The following is an 18,893-nucleotide window of genomic DNA, read 5'->3' as shown; positions in this document are numbered from 1 at the left end:
CTTATTTACCAGTTCAAAACCCAATCGATAACATATGTACAGTGATCGTACGAATAATAGATGCAGCTAACAGGCAGTATTGGAGCTTTATGGAGATTAAACTACCTAGATTCAAAGTTCCCATGCCTTAACTTGGTCGAATAGTTGTTTGAATTGATTGAGATCTATGGTTGGCCTACGAATTATCAACTTGTTGTAATTCGTGGGAAATTTGCTGTTAATTTCGTAAAGAAGTGATAATTTTCTATCTAGTTCTATAGTTATGAAAGACTAGTATTTTCGCTTTTCGAATGTATCACTCTTGAAGAAAACAATAAAGTAAAAATTGCCAATTTTATAAACGAAGATAGTTATTATACCCTACTATATATACATAATTTCAACCGAGCGCTTACACATCTCTGGAAACTCAAAAAAATCGGGCGGTTCAAACGTTATGACACGTAATATATTAAATTGTTAAAAATTGCTCAAAATTAAATATCTCACGAAAGTAAACATTTTTGGTAAAGAAAAATTAACTCAGCTATCAAACCTTTTTTACTGTACGTATGGTTGGTATGGCGACTCTCAGCCACAATAGAAAAAAACTAAAATCAAAAACCTGAATCAAATTAGTATTCTATAGGAATGCAAATCACTTTTTTCTCTGCAAGTGGTGAGAAAATCTCGTGCAAAAATTACGTCTGAAATTGATGTTATATTATAATATTAAGTTGTAGTAGAAATATTGGAAAATTCAGAGGAAATAGGTTAAGTTAGAGTTAGGACTATGTGATTCAAGTTATTAAATAATATCAAGTAGATATTTTCATTCAATTTTTACTAATTTAAAATTGCATTTGAGCCTTCTAATCTGATGGAGTATAGTTTGAATCCCAAACTCGTATGTCGACCCTAGTCATCGCGGATATTTTCGTAGTCTCGGGTTGAGGACGATACTGACTGTGTAATCAAGGCGCCTATAAGTATATCCTAAGGTGAGGCCGTTTCATCACTAAGTTGGGTAGGGGAGCGGTATATGAAAACAGTACGGAAGAAAGCAGAAGGGGAATTATTTGCTCGAAGCGTGAAAGAGACAGACTGATCACGAGCAAGCTTGGGTACAAGCGTATTGTGTTTTGCTTACAAAAAAAACACAGTAGACTTCCAAGCTGGATGAAGAGTGGTTTTAGCAAGTTGGCCCACCTTAGGATATACTTCTAGGCACCTTGTGTGTAATGTGGCAAAGTTTTGATTGAGGTTAGACCAGATGTCGAAAGCCTAGCTGTCACGATATTGAAGACCCCAGCCGGGTGCTATGATTGATGCTAGGATCGTTAGCAAAATCTCAAGCAGAACTGTCAGTGGGATACCCAATTCATATGAAAACAAAGGGAAAATGTCAGTGGGACACCCAATATGTTGGCTCCTGTCAGTTCAATGGGGATTCTCTAAAGACGTCACCCGGCTGGAAGACCCGTATTGTCAATAATTTTGATCGTGTAAGGTCGAGATGAAAAATAGAAGGTGGGAAGATTCACGGGTTTTGGTTGTGTTGAATTTTGGTTGTGTTAGTAACCAGGAAGATAGGCAGTTCACATACCAGGCATACCAGTGAGTTACTCAAATGGTACAAAATTGAATGTGTCAAAGAATAACGTTGAAGGAGGATATACAGAAGCTAATTACAGATTTCCAAATCATATTTTTCGCATGATGAAAAAAAAACAGAACATATCACGAACTGAAATGTTTAATTTTTTCTTTGATTTCAGAAATAGTATTCTAATGTCTACTATGTTTAGATTCTAGAGCAACTTCATGGAAGTTTGACTTTTGTCAGCAATTTTATTTACTTTTTTCACAATTAGGGTGTTGAATACTTCAGTCGTCTAAAACTAAGACGCGAGCGGAAAAGTTTTCTTCTCAATCTAAGTCATACGGAGTCAATTAAATTCATTTTCCAAGTTCCTTTTGACATGAAAAATCTTGCATCCTTTTTTTACCATGCACTGTCAAATGTTTATCCGTCAAAGGAACAAAAGATTGTGTGACTCTGACTTCGTTCGTTTACGTTTTTGGTCGACGTTGAATTGAGTTTAGAACACTTTAACAATACTGAAATTTCAGTTTCTGTTAAAATGTCGGGCCCTTATGATTTTGAACGCTAGCATTGATTTAGGAAAAAAAAACTAATCCCCTTTGCTTATTTTTACTATTTTATTTTTTTCCTATGTAGTGGAGTATTATAAGAAAAGTAACATACATAAACAAAATATGTGACGTCACAGATTTAAAAAATCTTCCCACCTTTCATTTTCCATCTCGGTGTAAGGTGCCCATAAATAAAAACCAGCAACACTCCAAGATTGTTTTTGTTGCGGAGAACATTCTCGTCGAACGCACACATATAAACACGAAATAGTATTTACAGAACAACTAAGAGACGAATGAACTCTCAGTGTTTAAAGTCTCTCTAATTCAATACCTTCCCCTTACAGAACTAGTGTCAGTTTCGCCATACTTCCTGGCAGCATCATTCTCAGACAAGGCGTTTTCGGAACCTAGATACTATCAGCGGTGTTAGCGATCGTTACTCGAAATTATACTAATTGTTGATCACTATCTGCCAGAAGCACAAATGTCGCAAAAGAACATTGATAACGTGAGTAAAAATAATAAAATATTGGTTGTCCATTATATGGGTCTCAATTTCGGAAATATATGTTTCAGCTCTCTTTGGATCTGGAAGAGCTGAAACGTTTGGCGGATATGGCTCAGCGAGCTCACGTCCAGCAGTTGCTCTCCATTGATATTCGCAAAATAGAAACCGATATTCAGTTCCAGAAAGATCAGCTGAAAGAAAAAGAACATTCATCTGAAACACCCAAACCGCCGGCATCGTTGCCTGGGGATTGTAAGCGGTATCGCGTAGAATTGAAAGAGTACGCCTGGGATCAAAGCGACAAATTTATCAAGATTTTTGTAACCATCAACGATGTTCAGCAGTTACCCGAGGAGAACGTAAATGTCGAGTTCACGTCCAATTCCTTTAATTTACTGATCGGCAATTTGAACAATAAAGATTACGTGTTTGTGGTGAAAAACCTATTGAATGAAATCGATACAGTTAAAAGTTACCGTAAAGTAAAATCGGATATGGTGGCTATCTATCTGGCCAAAGTGAAACCAACCAAGTGGGCCCATCTTACGGTAACGGCCAAGCGTTTGCAAGACATGAAAGAGGACCGAATGTCGGGAGAGAAAAGCGATGCCACCGATCCGTCTGCAGGGCTGATGAAAATGATGCAGCAGTTATACGACAGTGGCGATGCGGAAACCAAACGTATGATTAACAAAGCCTGGCACGAATCGCAAAATAAAAAGAGTGAACTGGAAGGAGCAACCAATCTCAACTAGAGGATTATGTTGGCGAGTGGCTGCTCTCGGAGGAGGGCATTTCATGTACTGCGTTAACCTAGTATTTTTTTTAAACATCCAATGGAAATATTTGTGTAAAACTTGTATATGTAATATGATTGAATAAAAGTTAGAACTGATAAACATGATAACCATTACTTTTCTTTCTTTGTTTTTAAGAGGCTTTAAACTTTGCAGTTCATTCGCCTCTAGACTTGATAACCACTAGTAATAATTATATCATACATCGACTACAGTAAAACCTCGATTAACCGCGAAATAGAGTGGCAAAACCGTAACCGAATAAAAGACTAAAAATGCAGTGCAAACACGAACAAAAGATCAACGTGAAAATTATGTTTCAAAAATAAAGAAATCATTAAACTATTAATCTGCAACTTTATACACACCAGTAATTAGATAATCTGAAAGTCTTGACCAAAACGAAAGAACAAGAGCCTACCACTCACTGAGAAATTCTGGGAAGATCCATAAAATTACTATAGAACTTGAATTGAAAAAATTAAAAAACTGTCCTAGAGACCATGCTTATTTTTTAGTACTCAATAAAAACATTTGTGCAGAATGTTACGCTTTAATCGTATTCTAAATGGCATGTTCAGAAACACGCGTGTGTGTAATTGACAAGAAATATATCGGCCTGAACGGAAATCGGGTTATTGGAATCAATTTTGCCAACATGTAAAGGGTCATCCATTAGCCACTTGGCAGCTTTGTGTCTTCATGTGACTCGCGTGCAAAATCATAACTCGTATACTCGCGCACGGTGTCACAGACCGAAAGTTGAGCTTCTCTGTAATATTGCTATTGTGTATTTTTTAGGCTTCATTGGTATTTATTTGAAGAAGAGGGGTAATTGAATGAACAAACGCTAGAAAATATGTTTTATCCATCTGCATTCAGTTTTAATAGTCATCTAATTCAGCCTCCATACAAACTAATTTTTGAAACTCCAACAGAAGTAACGAAATTCGACTTTTTTCCTGTTATTGATTGGAAGAAAGCAATTGAATATAATTCATGAAAGTATAAAGAGCTATAAAATAACATAAAAACGTGTTAATCGATTGTCGTTTCATTGGTGTAGGAATCAGAACATACCATAACTGCGTGCTCGAAACAATCATATTTTTTACATTTTATACAGTTGTATCGTGTTTTTTGGGTCTTTTATCGAAGAGAAAAGTGTATAACGACCTTCTAGATAATTACCAGATGATAAAGGTTCTGGAATATAAAGTTTGCATATTTCTAATATTCTCTTTATTCTTGGTAAACTAAGAATTAATGCCTTTTTTTAGATGGAGCATGAAAGATGATATGAAAGGATTTCTAGGAACTCCCTTTCCTTTTTCTTGTTTTCTTGTCAATATTGTTCATTATAAAAAAATAACCCCGAAACTGTAACTGAAAAAAACAATCATAAGCCACTGATTAGTTTAAAGTTTACTGTTTACAATTCTTCCACAAGTGCAAATCTTTCACAAGTGTGTATATGTGTGACCATTGTTTTAGCGAATAACTATACGAAAGTCAAACATTTCTATTTTGCTTCTGCACGTATGAATCTAACGACGAATATATCCACGAATAGTTAATATATGAATCTGTTCAATCCGGTGACAAAAAGGATTAAAATCAAATAAGAATAGCCCTGTAATGATCTTATGCATTATGCTTTCAATAAATATTTCACGCCACCAACATTAATTTATACATTTCATTGAACAATATTCTAAAATAGGAAAAAGTCACTTGTCCAAAAAAGTTACTCCAATACTCGCGTCGGGGTCTCAGACCGAAAGTGTTAAAAAAGTAACATATGTCCCCTTTATACCAACACATGCGATACGCTAAATGATGACGAACGACGAATAAAGTGTGCTACACATACAGCGTCACCGTCCCGTCAACTATTCTCTTGGACTTATTTTGCCACCGTCAAAGTTGCCGGTGATTGTGTATGTGAATGCTACCATACGATTTACATGGGAGAATATTTGACATTTCATTCCTTTACGTTGACTTCACGCTGACGGATCGTTATATGTGTAGTGCACTCAACTAAGCTAGAAAGCATAGCAAAGTCGTAGTGTTCATATTTTCTGAGAAATGAACGAATTATTGATTTTTCGGTCTTACAGACCGGAATTTATTCGTCGATGAGAATGACCGTCATGTTACCGTCAATGGAGAGCGCTATCGCGACATGTTGGGAGACTGTTTTTGGCCAGAATTGGGGGAACTTAACATCAATGATATGTGGTCGCAACAAAACGGTGCCACTTGCCGCACAGCGCACGTTACAATGGATTCATTGAAAAGTAAATTTCATTCATTGAAAAGTAAATTTAGTCGTTTGGCCGCCTCGTTCATGCGATTTGACGCAATTGGATTTCTTTTTATGAGGTTATGTTAAGTTACTGGTCTATGCCAACAAGCCAGCAATCTTAGAAGAGCTCAAGGACAACATTCAACGTGAAATTCGCAACATTCCGACCGGAAAGTGTGGCCGAGTAGTTGAAAATTGAGTCCAACAAATCGATCACTGTAAACGGACCCGTGGTGGTCATATGGCCGAAATCGAATTTAATTCTTGAAATGTAAGAGTTGAACCAGAACAAATTTGAACTCAGTATCTCAAAACACCTCTGTTTTATTGAAAAAAAATTACAAATCCTTAATGACAGACCCGTTACATTCAAAAATTTCGATACAGTAATCGTTCTGAAAATCAAATTTGCTGGTTCAATTACCTCAAAAGCCATAAATCATTCGTTAACCGGAACTCCTCGAACGTTAGACGTGACGCTCACCAACGTGAACTTGTCTCAACCGAAGAAACCTCTTTTTCTCACAGAATATTATGTCGGGGAAAAACAAACCCGTTTTTATATCACTTCAAGACTTTATTCAGCACGAATACGATGAGTTGCTTCATATGGCATGCGTAGGTTTACCATCTGTCCTGAATAAGCAGGACATGTCCTGATTTTGAGATCTATTTGGGGCGTCCTGATTTATTTTTCAAAATCTAGCCTTTGTTCTGATTTTCATGAGAAATTCAATTGTGTTGCATTAGCATTAGCATTAGCATTAGCATTGAGCAAGTTGCACAATATCGTAGGTGGTACGAATTCAGAACAGTTACGTCAAAAGCTTGCCTCCATCCGTTACTGACGATTGGTAGTATCTCTTAGATGAAGGCATGCTTTCTCCAACAGTTAAGAATTGTCCTGGCCACGTCCTTGCAACTGCTGAGGAATGGGAAGGAATGTTAGTTCGATATTTACTTAAGAGAGATGCAGAGAACTCTGCGACCTCTCATAAATATCTCGGGAATTTAGGAAATGTGTTAGTAGGAAAGGTAAGCCATAGGATACACTCAGTCAGTGTTATTGGCACGGCTTGTGATTACTATATTTATTACTTTATTACTACTATTACTATATTTATTACTTTATTACTACTATTACTATTACTATTACTATTACTATTACTATTACTATTACTATTACTATTACTATTACTATTACTATTACTATTACTATTACTATTACTATTACTATTACTATTACTATTACTATTACTATTACTATTACTATTACTATTACTATTACTATTACTATTACTATTACTATTACTATTACTATTACTATTACTATTACTATTACTATTACTATTACTATTACTATTACTATTACTATTACTATTACTATTACTATTACTATTACTATTACTATTACTATTACTATTACTATTACTATTACTATTCTGATGAGGGAATTGCTCTATGATATTACATTATAGAATGTTGTAGATGTACTCCAGCCTTCCGATTGTTGTCGCATTAGAAGCTATATAAAAAGAATTGATTTATTGATATGTTAAATTTTGATTTGTTTTTTTTCATTGATACAGAGGAAAACCTTCGGAGAGGGAGTGCTTCAGCTATCTCTTATCCAGTAGGCACAACCCCTCTACTATCTACATCTCAACAATTAATTGATGTCTGGAATATAAATATGAAACTGAAAATGATAGCTTTGTCTTTTGATGAATCTCAAATTTTGACCTGGAATCCAAATAAAGAAATCCTTATTCAACATCTAAAACATAATGTCTGTATTATAACGTACAAACGCCGAAGCGGAATCTTCTTCTTCTTCTTCAATGGCACTAACGTTCCTAGAGGAACTTCGCCGTCTCAACGTAGTATTACTTGCGTCATTTTTATTAGTACTTAGTTGAGATTTCTATGCCAAATAACACGCCTTGCAATGCATTCTGAGTGGCAAGCTCTAGAATACGCGTGATCACAGTGCAAGTCGGAGGAAATTTCTTTGACGAAAAATTCCCCCGACCAGAACGGGAATCGAACCCGAACACCCGGCATGTTAAATGAGAAATTCAATTGTGTTGCAGAATCAAAATTATTTTCAGTGTATTATATTTTTGAGCAAAACCATCTTTATTGAAGACCAAGGTTTTATGAGCATATAAAAAGTAGCAGTTGGATCTTCCACGAGATCTTTCAACTATTTTCATTTAGAGATATTGTTTCACGGTGATGTTTTTGTGTTTTGTCTCGATATTCCAAGTTAATTTTTTTCAAATGTCTAATTGTGCCAGAAGTACTACTTTTCCACAAAAGAACTTAAGGATTGTGAGGCCAACGCTGCATATGTGATTCATAGCGGTATTTGGCTCATAGCGGTATTTACATTTTGCCACATTGTTGAAACAGATTGCATTGCCAGAATATTCGATTAGCATCCACTTCCAAATCCATGCTGAACTTTGTGATGCAGAAATCGATCCGCTCAGAAAATTTGGATTGCAGAAGGAGCTCTAGCCGTACTTCGGTACTGAGGCATTTGATGTTTGATGGCTCTTAAACCGACAAAAAATCTCCTGTTCTCGTATAAAAACATAAACAGCATTTCCGGAGTATTTTCATGGATCGCCCAAGAAATATGTTAAATGAATGAATTTCACGTGTTTGTATTTATTTATATCTCAAAGGGCCTGATTACGAACGTCACTTCACGGTGAAAACGATATGAAGTGCATACAAATTGCATACAATTCATTCCGTTTTCACCGTGAAGTGACGTTCGTGATCAAGCCCAAAGAATCACAATGGTTTGGTCATAATCGTCACTGTGACAGGTGTCCTGATTTTCAACTCCGACCAGATGACATCCCTGGGCATGCGCCCCCGTAAGCATAGTGATGCAGGTCAAATATGCACCGTTTTGTTCGATAACATATTGACATCCTGAAGGAAATTCCATAATTTCATTCCTTTTTCTATGTTGATGACCAAGCCGAAAATTCAAGTCCAAATGTATGCCGTGCATTTAATAAGTATAAGAATAAATTTATCATGTCCGCGTACGCAGGGTTGCCAACTATAATTTTTAAAAATCAGGGAGAATGAAAATAAAAATCAGGATAAATCAGGATAGCTCATATTGAGTTGTCCGAAAAGTTAATCTCGATTTTTGGGAAAACGAAAACATCACATTATTATAACATAATTTGATATATCCATAGTTCTGTTTCACAATCTTTCACACAGCTTAAATATTCTACCCTCCCAGAACATGTTTGTTTCCTCGTCGAAAACTGCTGCGAGCCATACATGTGAGAAACATATTGCTTGGTAGTAGCTCAGAATACAGAATCCATTCCAAATCCCACCACAAACAGAGTATATCTTCCTTCTGGCGAAGACCGGATATGTAAAAGAATTAATAAGCATGGTAAAAATCCTCGCATAAGCGGAAATGCTAGTGTTTTACCTGACTTTTTGATCGTTTATATTTTTTCCGAAAAACCTACAGCATCACTACAGTCAATTGCAGAGAAATTTTCACTGAATTCATCATCCATGCTTTGGAATGAATCTTTACTCAACAAATGTGGAAAGCATTTCAGCAGTGGAAGCCTTGTTGAATTTTTCCTAATTTTTATGATATTTATTTATTTACTTATTTATTTATTTATTTATTTATTTATTTTTTTAACAATTAATTTTTAACAATCTTCGGTGTTAAATCGTACAGACTGTGACTTAACTAAATTTCTAATTCTGCTAACGAACACATCCTTGCTGATACAGAAATCAAAATTGTCATAAACAGCGTTAAAAGTACGAATACATGCACTAAAAGGATTGTTGAACCCGTAGTTTGTCCTGTTAACTGGTAGTCGAGAAGCATTGTGATGTCGAAGAGTGCGAGACGGGACGTTTATGTAGATACTCTGAAGTAATGCCGGGCAGCCCATACGATTTGTGAGAATGTCGAAGATAAACACTCGCTGCAGCTTCAGGCGTCTGGCTGATAATGTCTCCAAACCAATCAGCAGGCAGCGTGATGTGTACGGTGGCAATTCGGCAGGGTTAGCCCAGGGAAGCTGACGAAGAGCGAATCGGATGAAATGCTTCTGTGCTCGTTCAAGTTTCAGACCATGTGAGACGTGATAAGGTGCCCAAACTGGCGCTGCATATTCCATAACACTGCGTACTACGGAGCAGTATAGTGGTTTAAGAGCATATGCATCAGTGATGAATGCTGTGTGGCGACGGATGAATCCCAGTGCAGAGAATGCCTTGGCTGCAGTTGACACAACATGCTCACTGAATCTCAGCTTACTGTCCACGATCACACCTAGGTCACGTATGGAATTGTCACGCTCGAGAGCGGTCGAATCAATATGGTAACTGAATTTAACAGCAGTTTTACAGCGGGTAAAAGAGATAACTTTGCATTTTTTGATATTTACAGTCATACCATTTGCATCGCACCACAACAAAAGTTGAACTATATCAGCTTGCAAAGCTTCACAATCCAGGACAGATGCAATCACCCGGAAGATTTTCAGGTCGTCAGCAAAGAATATTTTTTTCGATGACAAACGATGGGCGAGATCGTTTATGTATAGAACAAAAATAAGAAGCCCTAGTACGCTTCCTTGAGGAACTCCAGATGTAATATTAAACGATGCCGAGACTTCGTGATCAACTTGTACGAAAGCTATCCGCCCGGTAAGATATGACTTCAGCCAATCAACTATCCAATTTGGGAAGCCTAAATCTGAAAGTTTGTCGACAATGAGGATGTGTGGAACCACGTCGAAAGCCTTTGAGAAGTCCACGTAGATCGAATCTACTTGGCAACGGGATTCTACTGCAGGAAATAATGTGTTACTATATTCCATCAGATTAGTCGTCGTTGAACGACGCTCGACGAAACCATGCTGAAACTCGCTGATTAAAGGCTTGGCAGCATTATTCAGAAAACGATGGACGACTGTTTCGAAAACTTTGCCCAGACAGCAAAGTATCCACGGCATCAAAAGCATCAAAAACACCGTAATAATTGGGTAATTTGGCATCAATTCATAACATCCGGAAAGTCGAGGCATGTTTAATTGAATAGGGGCTTCAGATTCTGGACTGGTCAGCTTGTTTATCAGATCAAAACCCTATCAAGAACTTATGAGGAGTGATCGTACGAATGGTAGATGCAGCTTACAAATAGTATGAGTTATTTGAAGAGCTTTCACGAGCAGTATCCTCTGCGTAGAACGAGATGCACACTACAATATGGCGCAGCTTGGTCAAAACCACCTCGAATGGGTTACTTGAACTGATTGAGAAATAAAGATGACCTATGAATTAGAAACTTATCGCAATTCATGCGAAATTGACGTTGATTTTGTAAAGAAGTGAGAGTTTTTCCATCTGGTTCTATAGTTATGAAACACTGGAATTTTTTGTTATTTTTAATGTTCCGCGCCTGAACACAACAATAAAGTTCAAATGGCGTCTTTTAAATGAAGATAGTTGATATATCCTACACTATATACTTTAATTCAACCGACTTCTTACATATCTCTGGAAACTCACAAAAATTTCTATAGTTGTGAAACGCAGTGTATATATATATTTGAGCCATGAATGTTTGGAACTGCGTAGTTTTATCTTGTAGATTTTCCACTTTTCGCTGCTATTCCAATTGCTCGAATCGTAGAATCATATCTCGGCTTCAGTTCATGAGGTACCAATTTTCCCTATTCTTGAACTATTCTATATTATAATATTCCATTCGTACAGTCACGGGTTATTGAGTCCCTCCCAATTATTTTGCAGAGCTCATTTAGCGTTGGTTACTTATCTCCTTTTAATAATTCCTCTAGATTATCTTCGATTTTTTTTCCACTGTCCCGATCGAATTATAGAAATCATTTCCTGCAACGATTTATCAGTAGATAAGCATTTGATGGGCATCAATGATACTTTTGTTTAAATTTAAAGAAAATTTTGTACCCCCAGCATTTGCTGATCAGATAAAATAACTGAAACACAAATCTAGATCTCATCAGCTAATAATATTCATAATATTCATCTAACCTCTTTGGAACCACCACAGCAGTTACAATGAACAATTCATAACAGTCGAATCTATTCTCAAGAAAATTTACCGAGGGAACTTGTTGAAATAAAGTTACGAATGATTCTTTGTTTTTATTCTGACACATAATATTTGTTAGGTTGTGTTCTTGAAATCCGATTTTTTTATCTAGCAGTATAGTAGAATATTCCAAAGGCTATCGTACCCTATCGTATTATCATAAATTCATTTTAATATGATTAGAAGAATGCTCAAACCTGTATGACCTAGAGTGTTGCTCTGAATGAACGCCACACTGAGAGAAATAATTAGTAAATATAACGAATTTTTGGTAAATACTACCAATCTATAGTCATTTTCGACCGTACTAATAAACACATATGTCAAGCAGAACCATAATTCGGAAGCCCAATATCGGCTACATTTTCTCGCCGAAAATGCACGAATTATATCCTTATTATACCTCCCTTATGGGAACAATGAAAATGGTTAATACGCGCTTTTCTCACCAGTTTTCAGATATGACAATATCCAAGCTTACTAATGTTATCGAGTAAAATATACTAATCTCTGGTAGGGATGCGGGTTTGTTGACAATATGGGCAAAAAAATTGTACATTCTACTAATTTTGCATTACCAAATGTATTTGGTAGTTTTCGACCGAGGATTTTTCTAAGTGCATGCATGCGCACTTTCGAAAGCATATGTTGGAGCACAATGCACGTTTTGCACTTTATCCGTTCTATGCTACTGCTACTTGTATGGATTCTCTCGGTATAAGTACACATGTACCCAGCAATCATCACAGTGCGAAACAGTCATCAAGAGAATGAACTCATTCTCTGCCAAAATCTTCTCTGAGAGATATCGCAGAGAGAAATGCTAGAGAGCATAAAATGGATATAATTGTTAATAATTAACATGAAAGGGTTGTATCATATACAAATCACTAACAACTATCAGGTCTGTCGGAAGGTTCTGTCCGTTTTCAGAGTGAGACAAAATAACAAATTTTTATTTCTTTTTTACAGTTATATAATTTTTATTTTTATTAATATTTCTTGCCACCTCCCGAGATTACAAAGGCCATTATATTAATATTTGTTCATTTTAGTGAATAATAATCTATTACTTAAATTCTGGCTCATGAGCGTAGTAAAAGGGAATAACAGAGGCCTAATCAGAAGAAATGTTCCCTTTTTGAGAAATGTTGTAAAGGATGGCCCTAAACCGACAATCAACTCTACCATAAAGTGAACAGCAAAATATCCCCTATAAGAAATGAAATTTGGAAAACCGAAAAAAAAATCGTTGCCAAATGGCTTAAAAACGTCGAGATCTGGTGTCATATCTAAAAATATTTTGGCCGAAAATCGACTGGTCTAAGTGGCAATGAATGTATGAAAAAAAAATTATAATCGAATTTAGAGAACCGACCATGTACATTATCTCGTCTGCTTGGATTATACAGTCTGCAGCAAAAGGAGTAGCTCAATCAGAGCATTATCTGTCGCAAAATTATTGCTAGGAGATTCCTCGGATTTTTTCATTGCACGATGTTCCAGGAGATGTATTTAAGTGGGAATTAGCATTTAGAGCTCGACAGTTATTCTCTAGACAAAAACTATGGATGGGTTATACCTATGATATAACTGCAAGGTTGACGTAGGACTGCCGTTGGCTTAGTAATCATTTGTGTTTTTTCAATTAGCAATAATCGCACCTCGGATGTTCCTCATTGGGTACGATATCGCCGCTGCGCAGAGCTATCTTTCGCATGTATTGATTAAACTAGTGAATGAATGAAACAATTTACGAATTTAATTGCAAACAAATTCTAATTTAGGTCAATTCATGTAAAATGGTACTGGTTATCGCAGCAAATAGTTATCAACATTTTGCCTAATCATCAAACGGTATGCTCGAAGGTTCAGTGAGCCAGTGACATTAAGGGATATGCAGTCTTGAATAACCGAGCCAAAGCGTTGCATTTGTACCCGCTTTTGTAGACCGTGTTAGCAAAACCATTTCCGAAGTGTAAAAATACATGGGAGTATAAAAGTACTGCCAAGATCTGCAATGCCGATTTTCCCAACTTATTGGTTTCGGAATCTATGTTGGGAAAACATATTCCGGTTTGCAAACAAAGTATAGTAGAGTACAAAAGTACTCGCAGCTTGCATCTCATTTGCAATGCCAATTTACCCACGCTTCATGGTTTTGAAATCCGTGTTAGGGATACATTCCGATTTGAAGAAACGCAAACGAGTCCAACATTACCCGTTGATTGCATCTCATTTGCAATGCCAGTTTCCCCAGGCTCCATGGTTTCGAAGTCTGTGTAGAGAAAAATTCCGATTTGCAGAAATGCAAACGAGTACAAAACTACCCGCTTCTCCTTCTTCTTCAATGGCACTAACGTTCCTAGAGGAACTTCGCCGTCTCAACGTAGTATTACTTGCGTCATTTTTATTAGTACTTAGTTGAGATTTCTATGCCAAATATCACGCCTTGCAATGCATTCTGAGTGGCAAGCTCTATAGAATACGCGTGATCACAGTGCAAGTCGGAGGAAATTTCTTTGACGAAAAATTCCCCCGACCAGAACGGGAATCGAACCCGAACACCCGGCATGTTAGTTATGACGCTAACCACTCGGCCACGGGAGCACTAAAACTACTACCCGCTTCTTGTATCTATTTTGCAAGGCCGATTTCCCCAGGCGCCATGGTTTTGAAGTCTGTGTAAGGGAAACATTCCGATTTGCAAAAGCGCAAACGAGTACAAAAGTACCCGTTGATTGCATCTCATTTGCAATTCCAGTTTCCCCAGGCTCCATGGTTTTGAGGTCTGTGATATGGAAACATTCCGATTTGCAGAAATGCAAACGAGTACAAAAGTACCCGGTGCTTGTATCTATTTTGCAATGCCGATTTCCCCTGGCTCCATGGTTTTGAAATCCGTGTTAGGGAAACATCCATTCATTCCACCGATGGTATCTCGATCATTGCGCAATCATAACTGAGTGGATTTCCGAGCGACACTCGCTTTTATGCCGATTGGTGTGGTTTCAATAGCCTGATTTGATAGCAATTTTGAGGCTATTGAAACAAGTTTTTGGATCAAAAAGTAACATTTTATCTTTCGAATGAAGTGTTTATCATACCATTTCGTTCAGTTGTTTAGGAGCTATTAACGCTCAAAATCTCGGTCTCCGGCGTAACGCTTTCGTTTTCGAAACTTTGATTTTACACCCCGGTATAGAAATGAAAGACGTAGTCCTACGTCAAAACTGTCTTCGACAAAGTTGTTACATACGATAGAGCGCTCATTTTTATGTTATCAAAAATAGGGTGACCAAAATTTTCGATGAAATAAAAAATCTAAATTTCTTATCTTTATAGATAGGGGTAAACACAGTTCGACTATGTTGTAGTCCTAGTTATTTCAGACATCTTTGTACGGTAGGGTTTTTCTGTTTTAACTTTTATATTTTAAATTCTACATCAAAACTCTTACGTACGACTTTCAGAGCTTATCAATTCCAACATTTTGCGATGCAGCGATTGTCAATATCTTAATCCTACTTAAAGTTATTGATGTTTTTTTTACCCAAAAACTCATGATTTCAATTTCAATTTACTCAAACACAAAAAATAACATAGTGTTGAAAATCACACATCATGTAGATTGAAATATGCTCTTTCAAATGCCGTCAATAAACTTTGTTTATGTTCACCCCAGAAAATATGACAAACAATTATAGAGAGCGTATTTTATGGGAGGATATATAAATAACTTTGAGTGAAGTTGAGATATTGACAAGTTCTGCATCGCAAAATATTTTTATTAGTAAGCTCTAAAAGTCTTCCGAAGACAGTTTGTATGTAGAATTTGAAATATAAAACTTAGAGCAAAAAACTGTTTTTTTCATGGTGACCCTAACGTAACATAGAAAAAGCTATATCGGTTATTTCTAGAGATAGAAAAAAAACTTTGTTCTACAAAGATGTCTCATATAACTAGGACTTGAACTTTGTCGAACCATCTTTACCTCTATCTATAAAGATAAGAAAGTTAGATTTTTTATTTCGTCGACAATTTTGGTCACCCTATTTTTGATAACATAAAAATGAGCGCTCAATCGTATGTAATAACTTTGTCGAAGACAGTTTTTGTCTATAGAATAACTGTAGAGCTCTAAATGCTAATTTCTACTTAAATACATCTACTGGACCAATGTGCATTGTTGCGTAGGCTAATTAAAAACGGGACTGGCTGTGGTCCTGCGATCAAGGGAATTCCTGCGAATAGATTTCAGAAGTACCGAATACTGAAGAAATGAATCGATTGTATCGATGTATCGTGAATTAAATTGAAGTGGAATCCGTTTTTAACGACATCGGAGACAAACGCGTCATAATAAGTGGAAATCATACAAAGCGTTTTGTGAAAAAATGTCGGTCATTATGACCGTACATAATTTACTAAAAATTGAAAATAATAGGCGACATGCCACTGTAAAGAATGTCATTATATCCGATTTTTTAGAATTTTAAATAAAGCCAACATCGGTGGGTAATTACGTCATAATAAGCAATTGATCACTATAAACGGAGTCATAATAAACGGGTTCTACTGCATATGTTATATGTCAGATTTCTGTTATTCGTTAATGTAATAAAGGGCCGTTTGATTCATACCATAAATTATTCTGATGAAATCCAGCTGTTAAACTTTACAGAAGCATATTTTTGTGTATACAGCGCGGACTCGATTATATACAGGGCTACAGGGCGGTGAATACATCTTTCACCGTGAAGTGACGTTCGTGATCAGGCCCACAGTCTCTTATTTATTTTCACTGTATATAATTAAATCCTGTATATAATCCAGTCAAAAAAAATTTTTTTAATCTTTTTTCTATATGCATGAAAAATGATGAAAAAAAATTTTTTTTTGACTCGATTAGGGGCTGTCCACATATTACGTCGACAACTTTTGGGGGGGTAGGGGGTAAGAAAAAGGCCATGATTATCCACGGAGAGGAGGGAGGGGGTATAAACTGAGCCCACGTGGACAGGAAGATTTTTTTTGAATACAACCACCTATACATTCAAAATTAAATTAAAAAACACACATTCAAGAATTTCTCTGTATTTATCAATAAACGGATTGAGCCGCCTGAGAGGGTTGCCCAGTCAAACGTTCATATATTTTTTCTCATATCATTGATCCTCTTCAGTGAAATCTGTAATATAAAAGTATCTGACGTGAATGACCAAACTATTTCTTATGATCAAACTTTTATAGTTACGGGGTAAGCATAGATCCTCATTCGGGTGGCAGGTGGTTTTTTGATCCTCGAAAATCTTCCAAGGGGGGAGTAAAGATTGGAAAATCGAAAAAAAATTTTCTATGTCAAATGACTTAAAAATGCATTAAACGTCGAGATCTGGTGTTATCTCGAAAAAAATCAACCTTTTGGGACTTGAGAGGAAATGAATGTATAAAAAAAAAATAATGTCGAATTTAAAGAACCGACCATCTACATTCTGTTTATCAACCCAAAAAATGACCTGTGCAAAATTTCAGCTAATCGGACATAATTTAGGGGTGCCTCAAAGCGCCCAAAGTTTAAATTTTTTGATCCTCGAAAATCTTATTTTAACTTTTTTTTTCGAGATAACACCAGATCTCAACGTTTCATGCATTTTTAAGTCATTTGGCATCAAAAAGCGCTTTGAGGCACCCCTAAATCATGTCCGATTGTGCTGAAACTTTGCACAGGTCCTTATTTTGGGCCACTAAACAAATTGTACATGGTCGGTTTTTGAAATTCGATGATGATTTTTTGACGTAGGATTACGTCTTTCGGGAACATATTGGGGTACAAATTGAAAATCGAAAATCGAGCGCACCGTGAAAATTGTCCAATTTCAAATGCTTATTGCTCAGTCATTTCATGATGGATTGATGAGATTTTTGCGTCAATAAATTTCGGCACTCCATAACAATTTTTTACATTGAATAAAATAATATACGTCATGAAACTAACTATCAAACAAATGAAAAATCTCAACCCTTATCCTAACTGAAATACCCATTTCTGATTGGTCGAAACTGAAGACACATGCGGCGGGTCCCTAACAGAGACATCAGAACCAAGCTGCTTGGGGGAAATCGGCATTACAAACACATGAAAGTAGGGGGAGCTTTTGTTCCATCGAAATGTGTTCTCTAACAGAGACATCAAAACCAAGCTGCCTGGGGGAAATTGGCATTGCAGATACATGAAAGTAGGTGGAGATTTTTTCCCCACCGACATGTATTCCCTAACAGAGATTTCAAATCCAAGGTGTCTAGGGGAAATCAGCATGTAAGTACCCTTGTGGTCGATAGTTTAACTAACGACGCGCACAAATGGATAGTGCTCATTGTAACTAGCGTGGGCATTGCTGATTGTATACGTGCTGGCGAATAAGTTGGGAGCGATGAACGAGTGTTTTTTCGTTCCAAAACAGGAAGTGGGTTATATCTATGGTATAACCGCAAGGGTGACGTAGGACTATCGTTGATTTAGAGATCATTTGTTTGAAGTTGAATCTGAATTCATTCTGAATGAATGAATATTTGGGGGACTTCGAAATCGAGAGCGTTATGTTGGTGGCACAAGGTTTTATGAATCCAATATTGGATACGGAAATACCCTACTGATAGGGAAGAATAATCTTCAGAAGCTATCCTGTTGATTGCGATTGATTGAAAAATCACAAAACCAAATGTATTTGGTCACAGTGTTACATGGATAGAAAACATTAGAATAAGCTTTTTCACATGAATGTAATTTTAAATTCCCAGAGGAACTGGCAGATTATTTTCAGTAACGATTAGATATTTCCACATTTTCCTCGATACTGGAAGCCCACCAGTGGTTAATGCTAACTCGATAACCATCTGTTAATAGCACTTGATTGAATCATATTCGGTCACAGTGTTACATGGATAGAATACATTCAAATAAACTCTTTCACATGAATGAATTT

At 36.5% G+C, this 18,893-nt stretch overlaps 1 protein-coding gene and 1 pseudogene across 1 annotated transcript; one reads left to right on the top strand and one right to left on the bottom strand.

The window, feature by feature from the left end:
• Nucleotides 1–2,426: 2,426 nt before the first annotated feature.
• LOC129777720 (calcyclin-binding protein) lies at nucleotides 2,427–3,554 on the top strand. Its single transcript, XM_055784163.1, has 2 exons — nucleotides 2,427–2,647; nucleotides 2,716–3,554. Exons 1-2 carry the CDS (start codon nucleotides 2,624–2,626, stop codon nucleotides 3,400–3,402), a joined length of 711 nt encoding a protein of 236 aa, XP_055640138.1. The 5' UTR covers nucleotides 2,427–2,623; the 3' UTR covers nucleotides 3,403–3,554.
• A 9,984-nt stretch (nucleotides 3,555–13,538) lies between these two features.
• On the bottom strand, nucleotides 13,539–13,615 carry LOC129780843 (U4 spliceosomal RNA; annotated as a pseudogene).
• Between the last annotated feature and the right edge of the window lie 5,278 nt (nucleotides 13,616–18,893).

Source organism: Toxorhynchites rutilus, chromosome 3 (genome assembly GCF_029784135.1).
Source record: "Toxorhynchites rutilus septentrionalis strain SRP chromosome 3, ASM2978413v1, whole genome shotgun sequence".
NCBI lineage: Eukaryota > Metazoa > Arthropoda > Insecta > Diptera > Culicidae > Toxorhynchites > Toxorhynchites rutilus.
The sequence above is the reverse complement of the archived record's forward strand: the minus strand, read 5'-3'. Positions and strand labels throughout refer to the sequence as shown.